The sequence below is a fragment of the Typopeltis vanoorti genome, chromosome 14 (genome assembly GCF_054136105.1).
Source record: "Typopeltis vanoorti isolate ZY-2024b chromosome 14, IOZ_Tvanoo_1.0, whole genome shotgun sequence".
Lineage (NCBI taxonomy): Eukaryota > Metazoa > Arthropoda > Arachnida > Uropygi > Thelyphonidae > Typopeltis > Typopeltis vanoorti.
In genome coordinates this window covers 57011458-57024685 of record NC_143562.1, presented here as the reverse complement: position 1 = coordinate 57024685, position 13228 = coordinate 57011458, and the positions used below count along the sequence as shown (strand labels likewise).

The window sequence follows — 13228 nt, the reverse complement described above, 5'->3', positions numbered from 1 at the left end:
AATGTTTTACTTGTTCCACAGGTTCTCCATTCACAACACAGTTGACATTTTCAATGATTCTGCCTATTTTCATTGTCTTTGTCTTTTTATTGCTGACCTTCATAACCATATCTATTACAACAGCTATTCAATTTAGTCAGAGAATCTTGCAGACTTCTAGCAGATTTATTTAGAAGTATAACATCATCTGCATAAAGCAAAGAGCTGACATTAACATCTCCAATTTTGATATCATGTTTAATACCACTTTCCTTCATAATGTGATCCATGTAGATAATGAATAACAGAGGGGATAATGTACATCCTTGTCTCACACCAGATTTAACATTACACTATCTTCCTGTACTTCAATTCTAACTGCTGACTTACAACTCAAATAAAGACTAAGTATTGCTTGATATAATGCCTCATTGACACCATATAACTGCAGCGTATTGAATAGCTTCTCTCTTGGCACCTTGTCATATGCCTTTTCCAGATCGACAAAACTTAAATACAGATGTTTGTTATATTCCCATGCTTTCTCGACTATTTGTCGTAAAGTGAAGATCTGATCCTGACAGCCTCTATTTGGCCTGAATCCAGCTTGTTCTTCAAGCTTTTCTTCCACAATTCTTCTCAACTGTTTCTCAAGTAGACTTGCATAGATCTTGTCAGGAACACTCAGTAGGGAAATACCTCTGTAATTCTCACATGCAGTTTTATTTCCCTTTTTATATATAGGTACTATGAGAGCTCTACTCCAAACATCGGGAATTCGTCCCTCTGTCCAGGCTTTCTGAACTATGCAGTGCAGCCACCGTAAGACTCTTATACCACCATACTTCAGCATTTCTGGTCGAATATCATCTACTCCTGCTGCCTTTCCACATTTCAAGCCTTTGATGGCTTTTTCTACTTCTAGTATGGATATGTATTCCTGACTGCATGCCTGGTCAGTGTTTTTTTACCACTATGCTGTCATCACTGCTTGTTTCATTTAGCAGTTTTTCAAAGTAATTACTCCATACTTCAAGGATATCTTTTTCTCCCGTTTTTCATGTCACCTTTATCATCTCTAATTCCTTTTACAGCACTCTTTCCTCCATTCTTAAGCTTCTTCAACAACCTCTAGAATATTTTGCCACCTTCTTGATATTTATTTTCTATATTCTTGCCAAAGTCCTCCCATGACTTTTGTTTAGCTAGTTTTACACACTGTTTAGCGTTCTTGTATTTGTCTCTATATTCTCTAAGAGTAAAAGCTGACCTATTTGCCAGGAACTTTTGATATGCTTTCTTCTTTTCCTTCACTGCCTCTTTAACTTCCTGTGTCCACCATGGTGTTCTGATTTTTCTATCCTTGCACACAACCTCACCACATGCCTCTCTGGCAGAATCAATCAATGTTTTCTTCAGAATTTGCCACTGAATCTCCAAGGTTTGATTCCTGTTCTCAAACTCTTTCATTTTCTTTTCAATAATCTTTGTGTATTTTAGTCTACAGTTCACATCTGAGAGCTGCTCAACTTTTATTCGCTTTAAAACTTTCTTACATGTTATTCTTTTCAATGTGAAATTCAATTTTATCCTGCTCAAGACTAAATAGTGATCACTTCCAATTTCAAATTCTCTATACACTCTGGTGTCCTGCATCAGGGAGAAAACATCACTATCAACAATAACAGTCAATGAGACGTTTCTTATTCCTTGCCTCTTCTCTCCATGTGAATTTGTGCACATTTTTATGTTGGAACATGGTGTTAGTAATAACCAGTCCATGTCCCGAGCAGAAATCCAACAGATATTTGCCATTGTTATTAGCTTTGCTCTTTTCTCCAAATTTTCCCAAAATATTTTTGTATGTCTCACAATCATTTCTTACTCTGCTATTTAGATCCCCAACAAGGACCAATTTTTCATTGTGTCAGTTGATTTTTCTAAAGCATCAAAAAATTCCTCCACTTCTACCTTAGTAGAACCTTCTGTGGGACCATAGGCACAAATAAGTCTCATTGTCCAGTTTGCCATTCTCATATTTGCCCACATTACTCTACTTGAGACTGACAGCCATTCAAGAAGATTAGCCTCGTATTTTGTGTTGAATACTATGGCTACTCCTTCTTTTCCTTGATTGTCATTGCCTGAATATAACATTTTGTATTTATTGCTCAGAAAGATCTCGCCAGTTTTTGTCTTTTTTTGTTTCAGTCACCCCTATTATGTCTATCTGGTACTTATCTAATTCCTCACTAGCTCCATTTCTTTGCCATTCAGGCTTCTTGTGTTGATAGTACCGATATTTAACTCTGGTGATGTTGAGCTTTATTTTCAGATTTGTTCCAGTAGCTGACTTTTCGCTGTTCGCCCTGGTTCCCTGGCGAAAACAACGGGGGCCTTGTTTAACCAGGCGACGCCCCAGCCGGCATGAAATTTTGTCATGTCGTACCATCATTTTTTATTTTGGTTTAACCAATAAGAATACAATTTTTTTCGGCTAAATCCCAAATTGCCAGCCCATCCTCGTCCGTTCAGTATCCAAGTAGATACCCAATAGGGTGCACCACGAGAAGGTGAGGATTGGACATTAGGTCAAAGCCCTGGTCGGTTCTCCGCATTCCTTTAAATGCTATGTGGAGGTCTCCTCTCAGTTATGACCCTTAAGCACCCCTATAAAACAAGTAAAACATTTCAGCTACTTAGGCTGAAATGTTTTTTTTTACCATCTTCACTAATACGATTTTTAGTGAAGATGGTAAATTAAATATGGAAATAGACAACAGAATCAACAAAGCTGGTATGGTAGGAAGTCAACTGGATAAATTTATATGGAATAAGAGAGAAATTAGTCAAAACTTTAAATTAGCTGTATACAAGACAGTGTTCAAACCAGTCTTAACTTATGGATCTGAGAGCTGGATCAGAAGTAAAACACTTGACCAAAGACTAGAGACCGCAGATATGAGAGTCCTGAGAAAGATTAGGGGCGTGAACAGATGGCATCAATGGCAATATCATATTAAAAACAAGGATATTAGGAAGGAACTTGACATTGTTAGCATCCAGGAATACGTTAGCAGAGCTAATCTCAGGTGGTATGGTCACTTAAACAGAATGGACGAGGAAAGATTAGCCAAACAAGTGTTCTCTGCCAGCTTTGCAGGAAAAAGACCCAGAGGAAGACCAAGATATAGGTGGATTGATATGGTAAAAAGTTGGCATGTATTACTATCATATCCTGTACACCCCTTGAGGGTAAATTTATGCTGCCCTGATTATTTTTTAAATAATCAGGGCAGCATAACCTACCGAAGGTTTTGTAATTATGTGAACTCAAGATCATTTAGAAAACTAAACATTTTAAGAAATTTCAATCTGGCATAAAATTAGGATGGATATTTACTATTTCTTTTATTAATTTTAATTGTCAATTTGTAGGATCCCTCTCTAATTGATTCTCCCCTTTCTCCAAAAGAAGTGTTTTTTTTTTTTATCATCACGAACCATGGGCTCACTGCCAGTTGGTGTCCGATTCCTCCACTATCTCTGCCATTTTTTTGTCCAGTGCACAGTCATAGTTTCTGTAAACCCATTCAACACCAGTCCTTTGTCGTCTATCCTTTCCTCTATATGGTCTCCCTCTTTTGTTTACACCATCCATAATGCCAAACAGGAATTTTTGTTCTTTACTCATTCTGTAGATGTGTCTAAATAATTGTAGTTTCCATTGTATAATCTTCTGCATTAGATTCTCCTTTGGTTATACCTTCCAATAGAGCTCTTAATTAGTGATTTTCTGTACTCATTCTATTCTTAGAATCTTCCTATAACAAGTTTTTTTTCAAATACCAAAATTATTTTTATTGATTCCTTATTACCTACGTTTCAGATCCATACAGTACACTGCTAAAGATGCATGTTTCTAGTACTCTTAGTTTTGTTTGCAGGCTGATTGCTTTACTTTTCCAGATGTTATCTGGCCTTCAGATTTGTTCTTCCTTTTGCAATCCTGCTCTTTATTTCTTTTTTACAGTTCAAATCGTCATTTGACTTCCCAAATACGTATATTGTTCTAAATTTTCTATATCAGTTCCATCCATTTTTATTTTTTGTTTCTTTGTTTTTTTTCAAGTTCATAACAAGTCCAAATCTCTTCCCTTCTTCATTTAACAGTTTCAATGTTTTTTGTAGTTCTTTTTCATCTTCTCCAATCTGCAAATCTCAGATTCTTAATTCTCATCTCATGTACTGATATTCCTTTTGCATCTTCCTTCATTTTATCCATCACTCTTTTTAAATATGCGATGAAAATGCTTGGTGATATTGGGTCCCCTATTTAGTACCTCTGCTTGTTCTAAACCATTTCCACAAATCATCACATATTCTAACTGCTGCACCTGCATTCTTATAAACATCTTTTAATACAACTATTAGTTTTCTGTCAATTTCATAGCATTCTAGCACTACTAATGTCACTTTCTGGTCGATACTGTCAAATGCCTTCTGAAAATCAAAAAGCAAGTATATATGTTTTTTGATTTTTTTCTCCTAGCTTTCTCTGTTATTAACTGCATTATCAAAATCTGTTGAATTGTACTTCTCTTTCCTAAATCCTGCTTGCTCACCTGCAAGGTATGCTTCCAATTGTGTTCTCAATCTTTCTGTCAGTTGTATCATCATTACCACCTTACCAAGGTGACTTGTGAAAGCAGTCCTATAATTTTTACATTTTAGCTTATTTCCTTTCTTATATAATGTCACTAATATTGATTTCACCCATTCCTCTGGCATTTCCCTTTCCTTCCATACCATATTACATAGTTGGTGCATTTCTATAACAATACTATCATATTTCATTTCTCCAGTGATGTTATCGTTACTTATTACTAGGACTTGTGTTTTAACCGTCCTATTGCTTTTTCTACCTCTCTTAAAATGTCCATGTCACCTGGTGGTGATATCTGCTTCAATTCTTCAATCAGTGTCCCAACTCCATCTAAATCTAGTTTTTCTTCATATTACTCACTACAGTATCTTGTCCACTGCTGTACAATTTTATCTTTATTCATCAATACTTTGCCTTTTTCATCTTTAATTGTGATCTGTTTTGGTTGCCACCTTTTATTGATGGTTCTGATCATTTTGTACCCCTCCCTATTTCCATGCTCTCCATAGTGCTGTTCTGCATTATTGCATTGGGCTTCTAACCATTTAATCTTATCCATTCTGACCGCTTTCTTCACCTCATTACACTTTCTTCTATATTGCTCCTCTATTTGTTCTGCTGTATCTGTTCTTCAACATTTTCCCTTCTATTGTATTAACTTTAGTGTTTCTTGTCTAATCCACTTCTTGATCTTCTCTTCTTCTGGTACTGTTTCTTCAACTGTGTCTTCTATCCCTTTTCATTACTCCTTTCACTCTTGGATTTGAATTTTTTTTCTTTTTCTACACTTAAGTTTCTCTTCTAACACTGTTCTGTATCTTCTTCCTATTTCTGCTTCACTTATTTTTGCTGTATCTCTTCATTTCTGATGATTGGGTTCATATTTTCTTTTTTTAATTCAATTTGATGTTTGCAGTCACTAAACTGTGATCCGATTTTATATCTGCTCCTTGAAAAGTTCAACTTTGCTGTACTGATGTTACCTTTTAATCATATCAATCATGTTCTTGGTTTTTCCCATCATTTGATTGCCATGTCCATTTTCTACACTCCTTTTGCTGGAATCTTGTTATAGATCATCTCGTGGTCTACAACAAATTCTAACATTTTTTCACCTCTTTCATTTCTTTCTCCAAAACCATATTTTCCCACGATGCTTTCCCAACCATAATTTTCTATTCCAACTTTGGCTTTCCAATCTTCTTCAATAATTAGTACATCTTGCTTTGGTATCGTTTCTATTGTCTCTGTTAGATCCTTGTGAAATTAGTCTATCCTCATCTGTGCTGTCAGATGTGGGTGCCTATATCTGGACTGTTGATATATTAAATGGATTCCTTGAAATCTTGCTACTATGATTCATTCATTGACTGGTTTGTAGCTTAACAGTGTCTTTCTAGCTTTTTTTTGTTAAGAAGGAAACCAACTCCTGTTTCGTGCTTGGTGTCATTACTCTGACCATATGACTTCGCATCCATTTTTCTCTCCTGATGATATCCATCGCATCTCTGCCAGTCCTAGTATATCATACCAATATTTCTTCATTTCCTTAAGAAGTAATTCTAGTTTTCCTGACATCCAAAGTGTCCGTACATTCCAAGTTCCTATTGATAATGGTTCTGTTGGTTTCAATTTATTTCCTTTCGGTATCCCACTTTTCGATCTAACCCTGATCGCTTGATTGGTATTGCAGACCTTATTCATCCAAGCAACGTCCGAGCCGGCATGTTTTAACTGTTGATTGTATGGGCATCAGATAACAATAGTGTTTTTTCTTTATGGGCAGATCATCGACACTCATCTGACCTACCCTCCTCCTTTATCCAGGCTTGGGACTGGCATGAGACCCCTAAGGATCCCATGGCAGAGTTTTTTGCTTTTCATTAACTGATATATTCTTTACATATTTTTAAAATGCAGCTTATCATGCATATATTTTGATGTACTAATACATATAAAAATATCTAATACTAATATAGCAATACTATTACTCTTGCCAGTTCATTCATCAATAAAAACCAAAACCTAAATAGGTTTTGTCTCAAATTTCCACTCCAAATTCAATGTTTTGAATTTTATGAATGTTTTACCTTATAAACAACTCACCTTTTAGGGAAATTATCATGCTCTTATCTCACATTTCTTTTGTTCTGTATCTGCATTTAAAATATTAGTTGTATGTGATTATTCAAATTCCTTTACCAGTATTTTCTTGCAATTTTATATTTTGTAATTTTAGATAAAGTGACTTTATTTTTCTTTTCAGCTGAGATCACCACAGTAATATGTGATAAAGAAGAGAAAGTTAAAGCATTACTAGCAGAAGCATTTCAAACACCATCATTAAAGCATATTATAGTAGTTTCAGATGTTACAGAAGCTACTATAAAACAAGCCAAAATGTGTAATATTCAACTTTCATCTTTTGCAGAAATTGAAGTATGTTATTGCAGTGTTTTGAGTTATTACTATTATTACTATTGTATATAAGTTTTTATTGTGAAACAATAAATTTTTATATTATTGGCACACTTGTCTAAGTATTCGAAAGGCTTATTTAAGTGGTAATGATGTAAGGTCTTGTCTGTGTAATCTTTTAGAAAGGAATGCAAATTATCAGGGAATTATAGGTCTATTTCATGCCTCATCACACTTTTTATAGTCCTTTTTTCAAGGGAATACCTAATTTCTAATAGAGTTGACAGAATCTCCTTTTTAAAATTGATGTCCTTATTCCAACACTGACCAGAAATATACCACTGATAGACAGCATGTTTATTTAGATATACATATTGCTTTGATGGTCTAATGAATGTACAGCAGATAAAAGTGTTAAATTTATGCCAATGTTGCATTGTGATATGAAGACCCACAATGAGAAAAAAAAATGAAGTATTCAAACCTGTCTTAATTTCAAGGTGCATTTAAGGGTGACTAGTTTTGTTGTTTGATATTGGCTAAAAGATGAATATCAGATTTTTGGCAGTTTCTTGTCACTAAATTAACTTCTTTTTTATAATAACACCACCCAAGAACAAAATAAATATAATTTATTTAGCTCCTGATATTTCTCTGGATTCCTTGGCAGAACACAAAAACACTTGTCACATGATCCATAGGCACAGTTAAATAATTGAAGAAATAACTTGAATTTTGATGGACAAAAAAAAAAAAGACTTTTATGGCATCCTTTAGGATCGGACTTGTTGGCTGGAAGATGATCTTTAAATGATTCTCGGAATAATAATAAATTAATGTAGCTATATTAAGGTTCAAAGAGTTCTTTTCTCAGACTTGTAATACATTATTTGAGCAAAAATATCTAGACACCTTTTTAATATTGATTCCATACATTCAAGAGACCTACAAGCACATTAGTGCTGTGTGGGTGCATATGACGACCGAGAAGTTTATTGATGTTTTTTTTTTTTTTGATGAAATGCAAGTTGGAATTGTTTGGGAATACTTCATGAGGAAGGCTGTTCCCGAGGACAGATGTTGACAGAATAAAAGAGGAAGAGAAGCAGGTTTGGCTTGTTTGCACAGTAAAGGGATTCTGGATTCTGCAGCTGCTCTTGTATTAACAGGTGCAACTGAAAGTGAAGAATGATAGTTGCTAATTCATTGGAGCAGTGACCATAGAAGTACCTATAGAACAAACGTCTGTATCTTGTAGACACAGTAGTGAAACACTGCATCAGTGAGATAGTTTGAAGTGAATTTGTGAGAGAGGGATCATCAGTGGGCCTAATGACAGCATTAAGGATTTTAAGGGAAGTTTTAGATGCACCATCCCAAACATGTGAGCAGTATTCTAAGCATGGGCAGATTTGGGATTTGTATATAGTTAAGAGTTGGTTGGGGGTAAAATAGCCTTTTGAACAAAAGAGAGTGCTTAGTTTCTTGGATGTTAAGAAGGCTATTGATATGTGTTTATGCCAGGAGAGATTGGAGGTAAATGTTAGTCCAGGCAGAGAGATCCGATCTTGTTTGGTAATTTGTGTGTCCAAGGGTAAAGGTGAGATCTCTTTTGCAAGAGAAACAGAAGACTGTATTTTGGTGGCATTGAACATAACGAGGTTGCCCTCATCTCATTGAAGGATAGTATAAAGATCAATATTTAAGTCACTGGTTGTTGATAATCTTGTAGCCTGGGATGTCAGAGTACTGTATGGTTTGTTGAATGAGTGGAGAGTACTATCATCAGCAAAGCTATGGATAGGATTAGTGGTGATTGTGAGTAGGTCATTTATGAACAAAAATAGATGATAGGACATCCTTGAGGCACTCCAGCATTCATGATGAAGCTCAAAGAGAGGAAGCCATTTACCAAGACTGGTAGACTAGAGAGATAGCTGGCTACACAATTACAGAAGGTGACAGGGAGACCAAAGGATGGCAATTTTGTGAGGGACCAGAAGGCATGGCATCCATTTGGATGTGAGACAAGTTTTGTTTTGCTGTTGGCCTTTATGAAATCAGATTTGTATCTGTTGATGACTGATTTGAATATATTACATGCATTAATATGGGCAGGATATAAAGCTGGAGTTCTTGAAGTGAGCCACTCACAGTAAGCTTAATTTTTTTTTCTTCAACTGCTTTGATACACCTTTAGTTGAATCAGGGCTTAGAAAGCAGATGAGGTTTATGCCTTGAATTGGGGATGAAGATCTTCATGCCAGTGAGAATAATTTCTGTAACTCATTCACAGCAGGTGTTAGGCAGATGAGTGAAAACAATAGTTAGACAAGGAAAGGAGTAGAAATTCTGGAGGTCATCCCAGTTGGCTCCTTTATAGTGCCAGAAGACACAAGGTTGGGAGTAGTTCAGGAAGAGGCATTTGATGAGAGAGGAGACTTGTGCAAGATTGTGGTCATATGCCAAGAGGAGAGGTGACCTCTACAGTGTATTTGGAAGGAGAACTGATCAAAAAGAGATCCAGAGTATTTGGAGAGTGAAGTGGATTATCAGGAGCAGGTTACCTGCTCATCCCGACTCTAATATGAAAGGCATTAACCCTTTGACATATAAATTATTTTTAAAGTTGGAACAGATAAAACTACTATTTATTTAATTCATGTGATTTATTTCATTAATTGTTACCTTATTATAAAGAATATTAATAATTTTGCAAGGTATGATACTTTTCGAAGCACTTAGGTAAATGTAACAGTATCAAACATTTTTTACATTGCCATGTAGTCTCACTTCTTACATTATGCTTGGCACATACATGGCATCTCTTTGCTGGCTGTTGCTTTTTATCAGTGGGGGGGGTATATGTTCAGGGAAATGTGCCCAATTTTTGGCCTGCAGTCTAATTGGGCAGTCCTTTTGAGATGGATGTCCACAGGTACTAACTAATAATTAAGGAATTGACAGCGTACACTAGAAATATAAATTAAATAAACTTTAATATATACTTTCCGATATTTCAGCAAACATCATGTTGCCATCTTCTTGGGAACTTATTACAAAGACAAGTGCACACAAGTACTACATAACAGTAAATGAGAACCGAAGCTAGGAAGCTAACGTTTTCCTAAAGTCCTTGATGGTGCCCCCTGGCAGGCTATATTGGTAGTTCTTGGCCTTTGGGCTGAAGTTCTTCTGATAAATGTTTCCCAAATTTGGGGCAGTCTCATGCATCCAAATTTGTTGAGGTTTGGCATGTTCCTAAGGGCTGAGGCTGATTCCATGAATAGTCTTTCATATTTCTGTCCTACTTTGGCCAAACAGGCAGGATAGCAAATATCAGAATCTCAGAACACAAGGATTACATCAGATTTCACAAGTACAGCCACTCTGGGCTTGCAGACCACGCTCTGGATACTCGCCATAGAATAAGATGGAAGAAAGCCACAGTAATACACTGCAGCAAGTTCAAATATGAAAGACTATTCTTGGAATCAGCCTCAGCCCTTAGGAACATGCCAAACCTCAACAAATTTGGATGCATGAGACTGCCCCAAATTTGGGAAACATTTATCAGAAGAACTTCAGCCCAAAGGCCAAGAACTACCAATATAGCCTGCCAGGGGGCACCATCAGGACTTTAGGAAAACGTTAGCTTCCTAGCTTCGGTTCTCATTTACTGTTATGTAGTACTTGTGTGCACTTGTCTTTGTAATAAGTTCCCAAGAAGATGGCAACATGATGTTTGCCAAAATATCGGAAAGTATATATTAAAGTTTATTTAATTTATATTTCTAGTGTATGCTGTCAATTCCTTAATTATTAGTTATCATGTATAACCAGCGTATAAGCCTCTCAACAAGAATAATGATTATAATAAATAAATAAATAAATTTTCAACATCAAGAATAATGATTGTCCACAGGTACTATAATTAGGTAAAGATATATTTGACAACATAACTTCTGCTACGTTCGAACGGAAATTGACTATTGTTAGTTTTGATGTATTGGGTAGTTTGGAATATAAAACATAAGCATTGTAAATAGCGATATCCATCAAATAGAAAAATATTTTCTTGTAACCTTTGATGCATTTTCACATAATTGGAAAACAAGCAAGTAGTTGGTCTTGCCTACCGACACCGCCCATTCCTTAATTGTATTCAAGAACACATTTAGGTTTTATTACTTTTTCTTCATTGCCCCTCTTACTTTTCCCGTATCTATCATTTCTTCCTTTGAATGCTTTGTGCTTATCATGTAAACATCCTTCTTATCACGGCAACGTAATGACAAAATTCCTCGACAAGATAAAGTTTTTGATTCGCCATTTTTTTATTTTATATGTCGTCAATTTCTTAGGCATATTCTTGCGATTCTTTCTAACTGTCCCCACAACATTTGTACTATTTTTTCTCAAGAAATAAAATAATTCTGGTGACGAATACCAATTATCTAAGAATAACGTATATCCTTTTCCTAAAATAGGTTCAGCCAACTCCATGACAACATTTTAGATGCAGGTGTATGTTGACTTCCTAACACCCTAAATTTGTTTGAAATTGATATGAACTTCGTAACATCTGCGATACATCATGTTTATTCTTTCCTGTATAAATTTTGAACTTTGAACAATATTCAGAGTCTGATTTACATAGCTTGTAAAATTTTATCCCAAATCATGCTTGTTTGCTAGCAATGAACTGTACATAATTTAGTCGACCTCTATATTTCATAAGGGATTCGTCAATTACTACATTTTTATCTGGTGTATATAATTGCTGAAACTTATTATTTAGGTAGTCTACTGTATTTTGCACTTTACATATTTTGTCGTCTTTCTTTATTGTTTCGTTATCCACAAAATGGAGAAAATGAGATATAGCCAAGAAGCGTTTACGAGGCATAATTTTTGAATATATGGGTGTCTCGACCACAGCCCTCTTTGACCAATGCATGTCTATATTAGATTTCTTTACCTGTGACATAATTATACATAATGCAAAATATGCCTGCAATTCATCACTTGTAATTGGATACCATTCTTCAGTCTTTAGTAATTTCCTTGTTTATTGCTAGAGCCGCATATCTATTAGTTTCTGTAACTATCATGTCAAAGAAATTATCACAAATTATTTGTTTCAAAACAGAAAGAGGTGTTGGATTTGCACCAAATCTTAGCAAAGCAATTGCATTGACGATGGGAATTTCCGTAAATGGTTTTATAATAGGAATATTTTCCTTTTCTTGCTAATTCCATTCATTTTCTGTTACATTGGAATCATCGCTACTAGACTATATTGGTCTCAAACGTTTACGAACATTGCCTCGAACCGAACTTCCACTGCTAATGTCGCTATTGTCACTTGACAAGTCAAAAATGCCAACGCTTTGATGATATAAATTTTTCTCGCTGTTTTTATCCAAACTGTCCTCCCCACTTTCAATATCACTTTCGGCTAACATATTGTAAATATTTGCAGACATATTAGAGACGATAATAAATTGCAACACAAACTAACTAGTGAATAGAGTTAATATGCATATATATTCATTGCCTAATACCCTAAATTTGTTTGAAATTGACATGAACTTCGTAACATCTGCAATACATCAGAATCAATTTTGGTGCATGAAGTCAAATGAAGTCTGTGAAATATATTTTGTTTATTGCACCAAAATTGATTCTGATGTATCGCAGATGTTACGAAGTTCATATCAATTTCAAACAAATTTAGGGTGTTAGGAAGTCAAATGCACACATCATTATTGATCTTTCTGACATTTGTTTCTCATCTATTTGCTAAGGTGCTCTTTTATAAGAACAGACCACCAGATGTTGAGTATTAAATCTTAATTCTTATTGCATTGCATGAGTGAACGAATCATTTCTGATACTTCATTTGAATTTCCAGATTCAAATGTTGTATATTATTACCAAATGTTATGTTTCTTCCTGGTTGTGTAGAAAGCTAAACCAGATTCATATACATCTTCTTTTCGGCCATTTTCTGTCCACTGCTGGACGAAGGCCTCCCCCAGTTCTTTCCACCTTTCTCTGTTCTACCCTGTATAGGTAAAATTTACAAGTTCTGCATTACTTCAAATTTGGCATTTCATTGTCTGGCTCCCACTGGCGAAACCTCAAAGGTTGAAATCGGTC

General features: G+C 35.3%; 1 protein-coding gene across 5 annotated transcripts in view; it reads left to right on the top strand.

Moving 5' to 3' along the window:
• Nucleotides 1-13228, top strand: part of LOC150099504 (long-chain-fatty-acid--CoA ligase 1-like) — a 360710-nt gene that overhangs the window by 219729 nt on the left and 127753 nt on the right. For all 5 annotated transcript variants that reach the window (XM_090403665.1, XM_090403662.1, XM_090403664.1 and 2 more), the window contains one exon: nt 6912-7084. In XM_090403665.1, the coding sequence (XP_090259791.1) occupies nt 6912-7084 (173 nt within the window). The remainder of the gene's footprint in view (nt 1-6911; nt 7085-13228) is intronic.